Consider the following 17,535-nt stretch of genomic DNA (forward strand, 5'->3'; position numbering starts at 1 on the left):
TTGCTTTGGGAGGGCAGACCCTGTAATTCCAAGGCACTCGCCCTCCCGCTAGGAAAGCGGGGCCCTGCTAACACGTTTCGCTGTATCCGTGATGGCGCAGGTTGGTGCCGAGTGTTTAACCCTCGGGAGTGCCGGGAGTCTCATCCCGCGTCCCGCCGGGAGTTGTTTGTTTCTGGCGGTGCTGGTTACGAACACCCGGCGCAGAAACAGCGGCCCGAGGGCTGTGGGAGGAGTGCCCCACGTCTGTCGTTGTCTCCGGCAGAGCTGTAAGCCGAGCGGCCCGGCCGGCGGTGCAGGCGCCGGTTGCCGTGGCAGCCCCGAGTGAATCCTCCCCGCGCCCTCCATGGCTGCCGTGCCGGGCCGGGCCGGGCCGGGCCGTGCCGTGCCGTGCCGGCAGGGGGCGCTGCGGCGGCGGGCGGCGCCGCGCGGCGGGGGCGGGCGAGGACGAGGACGCCATTGCGTTGCTATGAGCTGTCGCTCCCCCTGCGGCGGCGGCGGCGGCAGCGGGCGGACCGGGCGCCGATCCTGTGCCTGCCTTCCTCCTGACTCCTGCCTGTTTCCTGGCTCCTGCTGCCTGCCGCGCGGGCCGGGCTCTCCGTCCGGCGGCCTGGTGGCACTAGCGGGGCGGAGAGGATGAGCACGGCGGGACCGGGCGGCAGCACAAGCAGCAGCAGCATCAGCGCAAGCAGCAGCATCAGCAGCCGCTGCCGCGGCGGCGGGGCCGGTCACTGAGCGAGGAGCCCCGCGGCGGACGCAGGCATGGAGCCCCAGCCCGGCGCCTCCCGCCCGGCCGCCGAGGAGGAGGAGGACGGCGGCGGCGGGTCCGGCGGGCAGCCGGAGGCGCTGTCGCTGGAGGAGATCCTCCGGCTCTACAACCAGCCCATCAACGAGGAGCAGGCGTGGGCCGTGTGTTACCAGTGCTGCGCCTCGCTGCGCGCCCGCCGCGGAGAGACCCCGACCGCCAGGCTGGGGGCGGCGGCCGCGCAGCTCCGCGTCTGGCGGGACGGCGCCGTCACCCTGGAGCAGGACGGGCCCGACCGGCCGCCCCCGCCGCAGCAGCCGGGGGCCGGGCGCGGGCGGCCGCCCGTCTGCATCAGCCTTTGTCCGGGACGCGACCGCCCTTCCCGCCCGAGGGTCGCGGTGGGCGAGCGCCCGGCCCCTCGGTCCTGCCGGGGGCTGTGGGGGCTCTGCGTGCGTGTGTGTGTTTATGTGTTTGTGTGTGTGTGTGTCTCCGTGGCATCTCGGTGTCGTGCCTGCAAAGGTAGAGCCCCTCTCCTGGGATGCGATCGCCTGCGTGCGGGCACGGGCAGGCGAATGCGGGTCCAGTGTTTTATAATTGCGTCGTCTCTCCCGGTGCGTAATCAGTCCCGTGTCATCCGCGCACCGGGAGCGCCGCTCCTGCGGGCTCCCTGCCCTTTGGGCTCCTCCGGCCGCGCCGTGCATCCCGCAGCGGCTCCCGGAACAGTTTGGCATCAAAAGGCACCTATTAGAAATATATCCATGTAGATGTGTGCTGACGCTAAGTAAGTGAGAAAGCCGTGTACAGGGGCTTAGCACCTACCATCTGTTTCGTTAAAATGCCCAGGAAAGCGTATTTTGCATTGGAAAGGAAAATGAGGGCGGCATGTCTTATTCTCAGCCTTTCAAAGCTTCTGATTTTAAATGTGAACAGCAGTATTTTTTTTTGTTGCAAGTAAAGCTCAATTTTTGAAAAGAAATCAAAGATGGGCAGCAGAAGGATGTGGCCAATACATGATGGTGTTCCCCAGTATCAGCCTAGTCCACATTCAACGTCACAGAATTTTCTGAGAAGACAGAGGTTTCAGCACTTTAAAGTTGTGTGATTCAGAAGGCAGTGGTAAATTCACAAAATGGGATTAATGGAGCCCTCAGCATTTAGAGCACGAATATTATGCCTGGTGTTACAATTTAATGAAGCCTTTTGATACAGTGCCTGTCTGAAAAGTCTTTTGGCAGAGACTTGCAGTAATCCAGTTTGGAGCTAGTGGTACATGCAAATATCAAAATATATTTAGTGGAAGAAAGGACATCATTTAGTTCTGCAATTGTAATGAGTCTAATAATGACTTCCATTTGAATGTGATCTGGTGTGCTTTTAAAATTGTTTTAAAAACCAGGTCTTTGTAATGTTAATTAAATGCCAGACCGACACCCAGAAATTCCAGGAACATGCTCTCCTGACCAAGGCATCTGCATGTCACAAGCGCATTGAAGAGTTTTGTGTTGCATGTCGTGTGCTGCTTTTGCTTACAGTCTTTTGAGATGACATCAAGACTTTCCATTTTCTATTGCAGGAAATACATTAGTTTACTATGTATTTCTTTCTTTTGTGGCTTTTTTCTTGCTATTGGTGGACTTAACCTATTTCCTCGTACACAATATCATTACTTGCTGTAGGAGCGTGTTGAATATACTTGGATATGAATTCAGGCCCCTCACTGATATCCAGCATGTTTATTTTACATGAAAGCTTTACTGTGAAAATGCTTTAATCAACATGTGCTAACTTGTGTATGTTGATATGACATCTAAATTTTCGGATGGATGAGATTTTTTAAAAATATTCCAGCCCTGTCTATTTTTCTTTTTTTTCCCCCCTTATTAGTGTATGTATTATTTTGTATAACACCACATGTGTGTGCTTATATCTTGAGAATCTTAAGACCGTGTGTATGTACCTAAACAAAGATAAGCAGTCTGTGAAGACCTCCCAGGGAAGCAGGAGGCAGGAGCTATCCCAGGGAGAGTAGCCCCTCCAGTGCCTATAATAGCAGAAGGGGAGGCAGGGATTTTTCTGCCAGCTGTCCATTCCTAAAGCATCCTTGGTGAACTCGCTTTTCCATCATCTGCAGGCTGGTAGGTGCCTGGATTTGAAAAGAGGTAGGATTCCTCCTGGGGACCTTTCCCTGCCCCTGGCCTTCCTCATCTACCTAACTTTGAACAGACTTTGGAAACAGAGGCCTCTCATCCTCCAAGCTTTCACAGGGGATTTTGTTCTTGATTTGTGAAACCTGGAGCAGGTTTTCACTGGAAATTGTTATATATGTGATACGTCGAATGTTGGGAGTTCACTGTACTGAATATTGAGGAGCTGACAGAAGGCTTGCTTGTCATTGGTTTCTTTTGAACTGTTCCTATTCTTTTCCTTATTACTCACTGCATTCTCTTTGGATGATGATTAATGTGCTTCCTCAGCCAGTTACAGCTTGAGCCTGTGGAATAGGTATTTGTTTGTAGGCTCCTGTATTCTCTTTGCACCAGTGAAAGCTCAGGAAGAACCAGTGCTTTGGCTCTGTGGCCTGGGGAGCAGTACAACATAACAGGCCCTGAAGCTGTATGGTCACAATAATTTAACTTTCAAGATACAAATTAAAGTTCTCTTAGGAAGAAGTACTGATTATGCAGAAACTGGTGGTATTTTTCCAAAGCAGTTTATTGTGAAACAGTTTACCAGTTCATGTTCAATACTTGAAATTTCAAGTAACAATACATAGAAATTGAAGAAAAATGTCCTTGAGATAGGAAAGAGATGAGTTTCACTGATAGTGGGGCAGAAAAATGCCCTTGGAGTTGAATCCCATCCTTAAATAAAACCAGAGACTGATTTTCAGATCTTTCCAGTTTTATCTGTGTGATCTATTAATATTTCATTATCTTTAAAAAAAATAAGGTTTTGGTTAAAAATAAGTAAAAATATGAGGGATGAAAATGCTGCCCAGTTGTTCATTTTCGTGTCACCATTGATATCACCTGAATCCCTGACAAGAGGAGGATCAGGAAGGATTCCTGCCTTTGTATTTCAGACAATTTAGATTTAAATGCCTATGTCAGGAGGTTTGTTAGAGCAATAGGGGTTCTGCGGGTTAATGCTCTGAGTTGTAAAGCTGTTTTGTTCTAGCAATACATAAAAAATGTATAGGTGTAGGTTGGTGCATAGGTTTGGATAATTCACAGGAACAAATATTGGCTGTTAGTTTCTATTTTAGTAAACAACAGAATCCTGTGTGGGCAAATAAAGGAATCCCTGAAGAATGGTGTCTTTGGGTAGTGAACATTCGGGCTTTGTCCAGGATTGTGATCAGTCACGCCTGTCAGTGGGGCTCGGGCAACGTCGGGAGCAAATGCAGTCATGTCACAGAGTTTGCTCTAGAGATGCACATGAAGCCATTTTTACAGAGCAATATGAACCCTTTTACTTTTCCAGAACCAAAGTAAGGAAGAAAAGATTTTGCGTGAATATGCAAAATAAACATAAAGCTCACTATGGTTGTCTTAGTGACATGTAAATACCACAGAAGTGTGAGTTGCTTTGAAATACCCGTGGTGGAATTGGAGATACAGTGTAGAAATTATCTTGACTAATGGATGCTTTAGCAGTCTTTGTAACTTGCAGTTTATATGAAAAGAGCTAATGGTGGCATCCAGTAAAGTGCCAGATGCAATAAAAAATAACTTCTGAATGAGCTAAAATGTTAGGAGTAAACATGTGGTTTGACTCTTTCAAGTTCTCTTCTTGCAGAACTGCATTTACACATGTTTTTATAAACTTGAAACAATAATGAAGTGATAGATAGAGGAGCAGAAAACCCACACAAGAGCTGGCAGTCGACATCATGCCCAGGATTTGGGGGCACCAGGATACTGTAGGGTGTGGAGCAATCTGTTTCATTGGGGTTGTGTCATTGCTGCAAGCTGGATAAGGAGCCCTTGCTTTTCAGCACAGAGGCTATGCCACCTCCTTCCCAGAGGTGGGAAACAGAACAGTTTTGGGGGTGAGCAGGTTTGGTAAAATGAGGATGTTTTGTAAGTGCCAGACCTCTGGCTTAGCAAAGGTGGCCCCTGACTTTGGGCATAGCATGAGTTCCTGAAGGGGAACAGCCATGAGGATCTCGGAAAGTGGCAAAGAAGGATACTTTGAACATAGATTTGGGCTCACTTCCAGCTGTTGGCTGTTCAGGGCTGGCAGGAATGTGGCTCTTCCTGGCCTTCATCTCCCTCCCGAGACCCTGAACTGTGGGTAGTGTCAGTGGCCCTTCTTTTGCCTCATCCTCCAGCCCTAAGAGAGAATGCACACAGGGAAATTACTGCTGGCCTTACCAGAAGTGAGTACTATGCAGATTTTTCTCTTGGAAATCTGCCAGGTGTTCAGCAGGAGGGCATAATGCATGGAGTATTCTGGCTTTGAAGGAAAAAGATCACAGAAAAGTTGACTGCATGGTGGCTTTTATGGGACTTGGAGGGCTCAGGGTGAGACATGCTGGAGAAGAATAGTTTATGTTGTCTTGGCAGTTTTAGTGACTTCCATGTCCCTTTTACGGCCCAGATTTTGGAAGGCAAGAATGGAGAAACAGTAAGAATAATTGCAAATTCAACTTGCGTGCATGAAGACATTCTTATCTGTCAGTCCCTGGTGGATTACTGAAAAAAATATGCATGACTTTTAGTGTAAAATAAACGTACTACCATCTTTCTTCTAATTTTGTTGACCCTTCTTAAAGACGATGGGTGGGAGTAGCCTTTCTTGAAGTTTTGAAAGAGGTGTTGCTATGAATAGTGCTAAAAGAAATAGTACCTTTAGGATGAAGATTTAATTATGTTCAGAATTCAAATCTAATTCAAGGGTATTCAGAAACATCTGCATTTAAGAATAGTAAGGCTTGATGTATTGAGCCTCACTTTCTTGTGCAAGAGTTTTAAGATAGATGCCTATGTAGATATTTTAATATTGGATATCAAGTAGGATGAAAATACTACTAGACAGCAGAGAGGAGCCTCAGTGAGTTGATGCTTTTATCTCTTCTTGCTCTACTGATCTGTGGAAGAGGGAAAGCTTAGGCTTTATTTTTGCCAGGCTTTCTGTCATCAGGGTGGTTCCCAGTACGTAAGCATGAACTGGAAGCCTTCCAGTCATGGCTTATATGGATGCATCCCATGCACTGGGGGTTGTGTGGGCTCTCTGTGAATATCAGCAGATGCTGGGCATCCTATTGTAGGCAGTTCTGGTAGGGGAGGACAAAATAAGCAAAGAAAAGATCTCAGCAAAGCAAAATAATGTGTTTGGTTAAAAAAAAAAAAGGTGCATATTTCAAATGCCTACACAAAAGAAATGGAAGGAAATTGCCAACAGGGATAAGTGACCTTAGTTGCCTGTATTTGTATGGAGAAATATTGAAGATGGTAAGTATGCAGTGAACAAATTAACTCTGATTTGGTGTTGTCTGAAAACTGCATTTATTCCTAAGGAAAACATTGAAATATGAACTTAGAAAGGAGAACTTTGAGGAATTGTGGGTCCCTGGTATTAATAATGACTTAAAGTAAAAGATAAGACTTTAACAGTCATTTTCTTCTCTAATGCAGTAAAAATGTTGCTTTAGGAAGGAAAATGGAATTTCAGTTGTCATTGTTAACAGCAGTTGAAGAGAAGAGTGAAAAATGAGACATCTGCCATGATGTTGCAGAGAGTTAATATCATGTCCCTATGGGGCATTGCTGAAGAAAGAACAAAGATGCTTTTTGGGGGGGAGGGGGTGCAGAATAGGTAATGGATAATGGAGTCCAGCTTCAGGGCTGGCTGCAGGTGATAGTTTACCCCACAGTGCTCAGTGAGAGGTGATGGGTGGACTGGGGAGCACAAGCAGAGCTTTGAAAAGGAAGGCAATAGCAGTGTATGATGTGACTGAGGGGAAGAGAGAAAGAGAGAAAGAGAGAGAGCCTTGAACAGGATGATTCAGAGCAGGACAGGATCAGAGTTACAGGCTGTGCAAATGACAGCAGAGCATGGCAGCAGAGCTGTGGATAGATCTTACCCAAGCCTGAGTGTGTTTGCCAAGTGTGCAGTAGGAATGTTGCAGGTAACAAGAGGATTAAAGATATGTAACATCCTGCATGCTTGTTGGCAATGAACATACCTTCATGGAAGTAGAGAAAGTTTTTCATAATATCTGTTAAAAGGAAACTGAGGAGTGTTTGCTCTTTGTTTCTGAATTAGTATATCACATTACAGCATCAGATCCAATAAGGAGACAATATTGTTTTATTCCTGATAAAACCTTAAAATGGCTTGCATGACACATGCAACTATGATTGCATTACTGTATTTTATTAGTGTGCAGTTTAAGAGGAACAAAAGGAGATGAGTTGTTTTGTATAGTGCAAAGACAGCTGAGGTAGAGAAGAATTAAGAGAACTCCTTTTTCATTTACTTGAGAGAGTTTATTAACAGCTGGTGACAGTTCTTAACAGATCCAGTAGTGCTGAGTTACCAATTTAGAAAAGCTGTAACCTGCTTGAAGCTCTGGATCCATCAAAAAAGATGGGAGAAACTGCTGATGACTTGAATGGAGTCACAGTTCTGCCAGGAGCACACGTATGTATTGAATGAGCAGGCAATTGGGTAGCTCCAAGAAAAATTAGAATGTGATCAGAGTAACAGAAATTTTAAAAAATAAAAATCAAGGCTTGTGAACTCTGCAAATTCACACTTTTTTTTTAGGAAGAGTTGATACCTGTACAGGGTGGAGGAGGATGAGTACAGTATCTGTATTTATTTAAGTATCTACAGAAGAGATTGGCAGCTATGAATGGAGTCCAGTAGCACTTGGAGATGCAGAACTACCGCAATATTAATCTTAGAGTAACAAAAATTGATGTGATCCGAAGGAACACTTACAAGTTTGCTGAAGAGAGCAAGCAGTGGAACATAGAAAAATCCTATGTTCATCACAGCCTTGTGCAGAATAGAAATGAGACAAGACAATGACCATGTAATTATATCTTAGGAGTTACCACTAAGGTAGCCTGGATTTGTTAATTTGCAATTTAAAATGGTTTTATTACAAAATCTAGCAGGGTATTAATACAGAAGACCTCTTAGTCATTACCTTTACTTTGTGCAATAGACAAAAAGTGCTTATGACTGTTCAAAAGTAGTAGTAACTTCCATGAAGTGTTGAATAGAGAAAATAGAAGGCATGAAAAGAGATTGGCACAGGGAAGGAAAGTCCTGATTGCCATTGGTCTAGAAACATCTCTGAGAATTTTCCTTGTATTTTCTTAAAATTTTTACAGTTTTCTCTTTCCTTTCCTAAGCAGAAAAACGAGGCATATAATTACTAAGTCATCAGCTGTAGTCTGATACAGAAATCATGAGTCATAGCCAAGAAGCCACAAGTTCTAAAATGTCATCCCATTTCTTGTTACCTTCTAATTACAGTTTAAAGGAAGGATTTGTTGATACTCAAAGCCTAAGGATTTTTCTTAAGAACTTGGGTCTCTGTGCTTCCTGCTCAGAGGCGGTCTCTACCTCTCCTAATCCAGTCTGCTTCCTTCCACTTTCTCATGTTCTTGCTCTTTTTGACCTTCTTCCCTGCATCCTGGTGTGTCTTACTCCTAGGATATCCTTTGCCTGTATTTGTCTTTATATTTTTCACTTTTTTCCCTGTTTCTTTTTCTCTTGCAAGTTTTCACTGTCTTTCGTCAGCTTGGCTCATTTCTCCTACATCAACATTTTCCTCTCCCTTCATTTAATTACAAATCCTATTCTTTGGATATTTATTTCTTTTCCTTTTCTGGTATGATTGCCTTTGCTTTCTTCTTTCGTTCCCTTTCCTTTTATTGGTGCTCATCTTGACTCTTGTATGGATGAACTTGTCATTTTTGGAAACTAATCTGACCAGTTTCACATTAGTTACCAAATCTCCAGTTTTTGGTAATTCCAAAGTTACCAAAACTCCAGTTTCTGGATGTTTAAATGTGAGTCTGAACTTATTTTTATTTTTTTACTTGAGGAATCCTCATTCTCTTAAGGGCAAAGAAAAGCTCTCTACTGTAGCTACGGTGCTTCTTGAAGATGTAAAAGCCAGAAAGCAAATGCAAATTGAGTTTATTGTTAATTTGGGGGGGTGTGACTAAAGACTGTACAACTCAAGGAACTTGAGTTAGTGACTTTCATGTTCTTCCTTGCTCCCTTTCCCTAGGTTGGCCCGTATTTTCTTTCTTCATCCTCTTCTTCCACTGTCCTCCAGTGCATACAGGCAGTGTCTTTCATTCCTGAGAGCAACTTCAGTTGTGTTGTTGTAGCAGTGGCAGCTTGATTTCACTCCAAACCTGCAGAAGTGGGCAGTGACATTTACTTACAGTATTAATCTTTAAACCCAAAATGAGTTTCAGGTTTGTTGCCAATATGTGCGTCAGCCACAATGTTGCCAGAAAAATCAGCGCTTATCATTTCAATTCTGAAAGAAGCTGTCTTGCAGAAGCTGCCTTGGATGTGAGCAGAGGAGTCTGAGACACTGAGGAAGGCTAGGGAGATGCTCTGAGCTGCAGGGCTCTTAGATCTGCTGATTATAGCCCAAATGGTGGCTGTGTGATTGTGGTGTCACATCACTAAAGTCAACTTAGTAGCCTGGTTTTTCTTCAGATAGAGGAGTGCAGATGGGTTGGCACATCCCACATGCTGTCCTACAAATATGCTGGGTCAGTCTATTCTAACATACTGACTTATCTGTGTTGCTTTTAAAACTCACTCTTAAATGTGTGCTTCTTACCATTGGTAGGAGTACTGGGAGCTCCTGCCTGAAGGGATGAGACAGTCTTCCCTGGTGCTTGAGGAAAGTTTGTCATGACTCCTCTTGCTCAGGGTTTTCAAATAGAAATTTTGAAGAGCAAAAAATGAATGTGAAGGTTTGGGGTTTCTTTTTAATTTTCTTTTTTTCTATTGAATGTTTCTCTCTGAAGACTGTTTTTAGAAATACAGGAAACCTCCAATGTAAGTCACTTTCCTTCTTTCAAAAACTCTTCAGTTTTTGCATTTCAACAAACTGAGAGTGAAAAATGATCTAATTTTCCAAACCAAGTTTGTTTATAAACTGCAGTTGACAGTTAAAGTTATGCTGTTTACTAGTAATGAATGCATTAGCTTTTATTTGAAAACTGTCATGGAAAATTACTGTTGAATTTTTTTGGCAGTAAGAGTGGTAAAAATGCTGCACAGATGAATATCTAGTTGAATGGTTCTGAAGTCTGGAAAAGTCTTCATTTATGTTAAGAATCAGCAGCTGAAATAATTTATTAAGGCTTCACCTGTTTACCAGAGAAGCACTTCATCCTGCTTGCAGAGACTGTTCTATGACTTCTGGGGAATTTCGTTTTCTCCAGTGCTAATGAAGGGAGTGTGACCCTTAGGCTACATTTACAAGTTACTGCTTTTTCAGTCATGTCAGCTGAAGAGAGACGAAATTTCTACTCCCAGCCACTATAGATAAAGCCAGTATAAACTGGCTTGCAGGGGCCAAATAAAAGCGAATTAATTTCAGTCTTGATAGATGCATGTGAGTGCATCAACAGTATTGTTAATGATCTCTTCAGAAATGTGGTAAATTCCCAATGGAGTGAGTCCACAAGTGACTGTGAACAGCTTTGGGAAATGTGCTAAGTGTATAGCTGGTCTCAGGGTACAGAGGCACATGGAATGGTTATAATTACCATAATGCCGTGTATATTAAAATGTTGTAAGTCAGTCACTTGCACCAGCTAGGATACATGCATGAAAGACTTGTTATTCCCCCTTCCTGCCCCAGCACATGCACTCATGACAATTCTACTGGGGTTTAAAATACTGGTGTAAATAGGAGTAGATAGTTGAGTTTAATAATAAAAAAAGCACTCCAGAGTTTGAGTGCTTTTCCTTGAGGAACAGCTTTCATGGAAGTTTATCAAAGGAGCTGCAAGATAAGATTCTTGCTGTTACTTTCAGAAATTCAAATTTTATCTTTCCTGTTTTGGTCCCGGCTGATTTATTTGTTTCCTGTGCTTCAGGACTTGTTTGGGACTTCTGCTAAAAGGATGTTCATAGGATCTCAGCTCTGCTGGGAGGTGCAGCAATGAGTGCTTGGTGCTACTCAGAGGATCTAGTGGACAGCTTGGCTCCTGTTCCTTTAGACAGTAGGAGATGCAAGTCCGAATATTTTAAACTATCAATGATTGCAGACATTGGTGGCCTAGTGTATGCACTGCATTGCTACTGGTTTAAAATTAGTACTTAATGAAGTAGTAATTTTTTTAAAGTAATGTCTTTTTAAAGACAGCTTTAAAAGCTGTCTTTTAAGCTTTGTGCTTTTTTTCTTCCCCAGTCTTGACTACATTTCTCTGAATTAATCTTGTATCATCTTGTATCAAAAAGATACATTGTTTTAGTCACCTGACATTTGATTTCACAAAAGTAGCCCCTAATATTAATAAATCTGCTAATAATCCTATCAGTTAAAAACATTCTCAGCAAATTTCCCCTGTTTATATTTTGTAACAATCACATGAATGTTACCATTTTAAACACTAAAAAAATTATTATGTGGTTCTGAAAGTGAATGAACCAGAGGTACCAGTCCTTTAGAAAAGATGATATGCGATGCAAAAGCCTTTTAAAGACTCTCTTTGCTCTTGGTTTTGAAGTCAGACACCAGTGCTAAGCATTAGCTTGCTTTGGCAACAGCTCAAAAGGAAAGTAAACAACTTTCACCGTGTTAGGTGGGTGTTCCCTACTAATTCAGGACGTGTTTAACCTTTAGTTCCAAAGGGAAGGTGACCAGTTCAGTATGAAAAATTAAGTTTTTCTGTGCAGGTGACTCTTCCCAGAGCTGAGTGTTTTGCTGTTCACATTTGTCATATGAAGTCAGTGGGATCACTCCTCTGTGCCAGCATTGTGCCAGCCAGTTGGGTGAGCTTCCTTGGGCTTGTCAGCCAGTCTGATAAAATAGTCCGTCCAATTATGGGTACAAATCACAGGCTTTTCCAAACTACTGCAGTAAATCCTTCCTAATCATCACCTGAACGTGTGCTCTTAGAATACGCGTGCACAGTCAAGCAAACGCATCCTGTTCTAGTTTTTGAGTACACGAGATCTCAGAATTCTGTCATGCATTTTGTAGGCTCTGTGCTATTGGGTCCAAAGCTGCAAATTCTAAACCAGCAGTGTGAATGCAATAAAGCTGAAAAGCTAAGACAAAAAATGTAAAATTTTATATCCGTGTATTTTGAAATGAAAGTTTTGGGAGATCCCCTTTCAAATGGGTAGATTACTGTGGAGCAATTAAATTCCTTGAATATTTTTTTTCCAGCAGGAAATCGTCCTGTCAGGATTTCTTGGCCCTACTTTGATAAGGATTATTAATACAAAATTATAAACTTCGTGATTTAAATGAAATGATGCTTTCCTAATGTGCTGTGAAATTTCAGTCTTCTTTTTGCTAAGCTGTCAAGCCACTTTGGTATAAAACTGTTTTGTGTTTCAGAAAACTGAGATTTCCATTTAATGAAACAGTTCAGAAACTTAATTTTTCTTTATTATGCAAATTCCTAAGTGATGTTTCTGAACTCAGAGGAAATGCAAAAATTGACAAGTGGGACTTACAAAAATAGTATAGTAATGTTTTAACTTTCATTTGCTTGAACTTCATATTTCTGTTGAACTCTTTGAAATCCCAGAAGTAGCAGATGAAACAGTGGCTTTTCCCTAGTTTATGAATTAATGCTGCTTATTCTCTTGAAATAACTATTTGCTACTGCTTAATTTAAGCCAACATGTTTTCATGTTCCCTCCATGGCTAAACATCAATCATATGATTTAAATAATGAAGCGAGGCATTAAAGACACATCTTTTTAAAAGACAGTATTGTAAAGGATCCAAATAAAAAGGGTAGGGCCTTCTTGTTCTTAATACCAGGATGCATATATAATACAAATATTATTGAAATGTGTGATTCAGGTAAGACAAGGAATATTTGGAAATTACTCAAATAAGAGAAGTGACTCAACTTTTTAGTTTTGTTCTTCCATTGTCTCTTTATCTGAAAACTTTTTTTTTTCTCTTACAGATAAATCAGGGCGTTTACACTGCACAGAAATGGAGGTAAGAGAAGTATTTTGTGTTCTCTCTTAGTGGTGATTTAGCTCAGCTCTTTCTCATTAACTTATAGTGTAGATGTGGTATAGTTACAGTGTGGACTTATTGCAAAGTTGTAGTGTTTCTTGTATTTATGACTTTCACTGGCAGCTGATAAGTGTGTCTTAACATGGGATATTTAGTCTCATGTTCAAAAATACAGGAAAAAAAGGATGTTTGGTTTTGCAAAACCAAGATTAAAGATTTGTGATGCAGCCAGTATAATCTTATTTTATATTAATATCTTAAAAAACATATGTGTATTTTAAATAATATTTAATGTGGGTAATTTCTGTTGGATAAATTATTCTGTTATACTTACCTTAGAAAGGACTAATCAGTCATGGAATAAATACTTAGTGTTTATGGAATGGCTTGGTGATTTTTCACAACCTGAGAATTTGGGTGGAAGCAGGGAATGCAAGTGATCTCAGGGTTGCTTGTTCATTTTAAAGCATCCTGATATCAGATACTTTTGGTATGACCTTTAATTTATTACTGGGCAATGTTTTGGGGTCCAAGAAATACTGTTGTATGTCTTGCTGGGGTAGCAATAGAAACACAAATGCACTTAAATCTGCTTGGTTTATATCTTGACCGTTATTTAAATCTATATATTTCTGTATATACTAAACTGTGATTAGTGTTGTAATTGTTTTATATGTCAGATTCATAGATATAATCCAGGACTGAATGCAAAACTAAGTAGAACATCTAGTTGAACAAGATGTGGACTCATAGTCTAATTTTTATTATCATACAGAGTAAATAATACAGTCTACTGAAATAAACTTTTCCAGCAATTAATACAATTTTTGTGTCCTTTGCAGGGCAGCCTTTTCTCACTGCCTTTGAACTTTCTTTGAAATGTAAAACTGAGTTTTCACTGCAACTGTTCCATCCGTACCTCAGGCTGAGCCTGGAGATGGGACAAGCAGTGGAGCATCTTAATTGGCAGCTTGTCAGATTTCTCATCAATAATATATGTGAAGGTGACAAAGTACTGTTACCAAGTGGTTTATTCATAGATAAACTCTGCATGATGATGGCTGGTTATAAAGACAAAATGAAAGGCCAGCTAATTCAACTACAGATGGTAAAATGCTAGGACTATCCAGGTTTTTTCAAGTATTATTAATAATAATAATAAAACTACAAATGTTCTTTCTGCAGGATACAGTGTAAGGAGTAATTCATAACAGAAGTACAGAAATTGGAAGTAGGCATGTTTTATTGCTTTGTGTGGTTTGGTTTAAACAAATACATCCTGCAGTTGTTTCAGGATTTGCAAAATCTCTGTTCACAAATCTAGTGCCTTATTTACAAATTATAATCTAGTGTGTCGTATGCTTTGCATAGTAAATATGTTTTCAGTTTTGCATTGTGTTTTTTAAAAGGAAGGTAATCAAAGGCCCTAATACTAAAAATACAGATAATATACCACTGTTAAAATGTTTTAAACAAAACATAAAGTACTTTATTTTGGGAAAGTAGAAGTGTTTTTGCTTCAAATGAAAATGTGTAGTAAGAGTCAGCTCAATATGCTGTATTTCATCTTCCATGGGAAAAGAGTTTTCTAATTTTGATCTTTTAAAAGTGTATTTGCTGATAGTTGAGAAGCAGATTGGAGCTTCCCATGAGACAGAGGCTTCCCTTTAGAATGTCTCCAACAAGCAGCACTGTGACCATTAGCATATTGACTCTTCTCTTTATCTTTGTCATTTTGAAGGAGGCTGTGAAGGAGTCAGTAACTTTTTTCTCCTCCAAAATTCCTTTGGGGTTGCAGTGTTAGACTTGAAGTTGATGATGTTTGTGTTTTTCAGAACGAGGAATTCAGCAGAGACAGCTCATCTCATTTTTTTTATTCCTGTGGAAGAGAGTGTAGCCTAAATGAGCATACTAGGATATGTGGAAAACTTCTTAAAATCTTAACGAATAACAATCATAACTTCTTCTTTACAAAACATGTAAAGTATCCAGAACTGGGGCACGTTTTATTTCAAGCCAGCAATATGAGTGGTGTGTCAAGTTCAGAGTCCAGGTACCATAGCCATAATAGGAGGATGGGAGTGAGGAATAAGGTGACCTTGTTTAATCTGCACCTGCCTATAACTCTGCTATGTACATAATGATAGCGCTCCTTAGTCATCTCAGCCGAGGTGGTGAAATTATATAAAATATGCCAGCCTCATTTGTAAATATTTAGTGCTCACATAGAAAGTATTCTGTGAATGTGAAGTGATTCATATGTAGGAGGGTTTAATTGCCATCTATTTGAGAAGACCCACCTAAGTGAGCACAGGCCTGTTGTGTGTGATTAGTGCAGTTAACCAGGACGTGCGCTAACACAGAGACACACGCAACCCTCACGTTGTTCAAGGGTCAGAAGGGAATTAAAGAGCCTGTCCCAAACAATGGTGAATAAATTACGTGACACCGTTCAGTCAAAGTCAAATCACAGAAGGAATCAATTGTAGAAGTGTTTTGGGGAGACTGTGCGCTGTCTATGCAAATTCTATTCATGAGCTCTTGGTATCACTATTAAAAATCTTAACATATATTGAAAATCACAGTACTTTCTATGGAGCCAATTTTTTTTAATCCTTTTCATTGGAAACTTGAAGCATTGACTGTATGTTAGATAATAATTAATGGAAATGAATATACAGCTTATAAGAATACAGCATTCACTGTCATACAAATGAGAATATACCTGTTAGTTCAGTGTATTGATGCAAATAAAATTAACCACCTCTCTCATGCAGATGAAAATGAGAACAGGTATTTAATAGCACAGAATGTTAGGATTTCAAAAGAGGTGTCATAATTTTGCATTAAAAGCCATGCCACACCTGTATTAAAGTGTGTTGCCTGCTCATAATTCAAGTAGTGTAAAATGTGTATTTAGCATATGGTAATATCTAGGGTTCATATTTTTATCCTTGTTGAGTGTAAACAAAAGTAACATTCTGATTGAAGAGTAATTGCTGCAGCAAACAATCCTTGTCATGCACAGTAATAGTCACTTTGTTCTCCTTCCTGAGCATTAACCTTATGGTGACAGGGGAGAAGAAATGTCACTGCACAGAGGACAGGCAAAAATGTTTGAGAATAATTTCTTTTAGTAAAATATGAATGCCTGTGACTTCCATCAAAACAAATTTTCATTGTGTACTGAAAAAATAAATTTCCCTGTGAATGCTTGGTTACAAATCTGGTAATTCTATGAAAGCTTTTGATTCCTTATGCTTTTAAGAGGAAAATTAACAAGAGCTCTGAATTGCCTTCTAGAAACCAAAGCAGAGACATGCATCTTTTCTTGCAAGCATTAATTTGTGCTTGAGCATTATGTGGCAGTTCTGATAAGTGAAGCACTCATCCCTTGCTGATGGAATTATCTCACAGAGAAGCTGCACTCTAGCCTTTGAGGGACCTGTTATTTTAGATACCTGAAAGTCCATTATGCTTGTTCATTGATGTGGGGGTTCTCTGGCAGTCAGACCTCCAGATTTTTCTGAAATACTCCATAGCTGCAAAGAAGCAGCTTAAGAGACACTTAAATTAAATAGCAAATGCACAAAAAAGTAGAGTTTAGGTTTTGACCTTTAGTGTTTTGTAATCAGCTGCTTTTTCAAGAGGAGCTTTGCCTTTCTGTAATTTGTATAAGTTTCTAGCACAGCAGGAAGAGATTGATCTTGGAGAAAAATGGATTTCTGATGTGTGCTTGCTATAAGCTTGACACATCGCCTTTTTCTTTCAGCAGTTTCATTGGGAATACACAGCAAATATTGGGTCGGAGAACTAATAATGTATTTGACTAAGCTGATTTAGTGATAGTCAAATCCTGCCATCTGTCCAGAGTTCTCAAAGAGAATTTGGCTCTTCCTTGTAAAGGCTTTGTAATTTTGCAGTGTATGATGTGCCTATATTAATCTGCACACCCTGAAGTCACACAGGATTTATGATGAAATCTCCATTCCAGTGATACCACTGATAAATCTTTCAACCAACTGGGGAAGAGTCCAAAGGCAGTTTCAGCATTTTGTCTTCTGACAATTTCAGATAATAGCTGGTGGAAAATTAGGTATTCCAGTAACTTGGGCCCTTCCAGGGAATATTTTGCCTGCAAAAAACCACAAATAGTAGAGCATAGAGCATGAAGTTAAGTGGTGTTGGTGTTTGTTTGATATTTTGGGGGTTTTCTTGGTTTTGGTTTTGGCTTTTGGTAACTACAGAATTCCTTTTTTTTTTTTTTGTGGGATGAGGAGGAAAAGTCTGCAACTATAGATTATATCAATCTGAAAGAGGGCTCAGAGTTTTGGAAGAGTAAGATAATTTTTACAGCTCCTTAGTTTTTGCAGAACCCTTTCCATATAAATTCTATTAAATTGTGCTTGAGAAGATAGCCATCTAATCAGAAGCATGCTAGCATACCTATGGCAGCAATCATATGTACTCATTGATAGCTATCATATCAATTAGCTTTAAGGTGTTATTTTTTGAGTAAACCAGTGCAGGCGGACATATTTAGCTGTCTGTTCAGACCAAGGGACTAATTTGATTGCTCATTTAA

The 17,535-nt window shown here is 40.8% G+C and overlaps 1 protein-coding gene across 4 annotated transcripts in view; it reads left to right on the forward strand.

The window, feature by feature from the left end:
- The first annotated feature begins 444 nt into the window (after positions 1-444).
- The window catches only part of SPIRE1 (spire type actin nucleation factor 1), a 127,046-nt gene continuing 109,955 nt past the window's right edge, over positions 445-17,535 (forward strand). For all 4 annotated transcript variants that reach the window (XM_039706204.1, XM_039706206.1, XM_039706205.1 and 1 more), the window contains exons 1-3: positions 445-1,052; positions 1,391-1,395; positions 12,892-12,929. In XM_039706204.1, coding sequence (XP_039562138.1) covers positions 760-1,052; positions 1,391-1,395; positions 12,892-12,929 — 336 coding nt within the window. In that variant the 5' untranslated portion in view covers positions 445-759. The remainder of the gene's footprint in view (positions 1,053-1,390; positions 1,396-12,891; positions 12,930-17,535) is intronic.

This window comes from Passer montanus, unplaced genomic scaffold (genome assembly GCF_014805655.1).
Source record: "Passer montanus isolate IOZ18808 unplaced genomic scaffold, ASM1480565v1 scaffold19, whole genome shotgun sequence".
Classification (NCBI taxonomy): domain Eukaryota; kingdom Metazoa; phylum Chordata; class Aves; order Passeriformes; family Passeridae; genus Passer; species Passer montanus.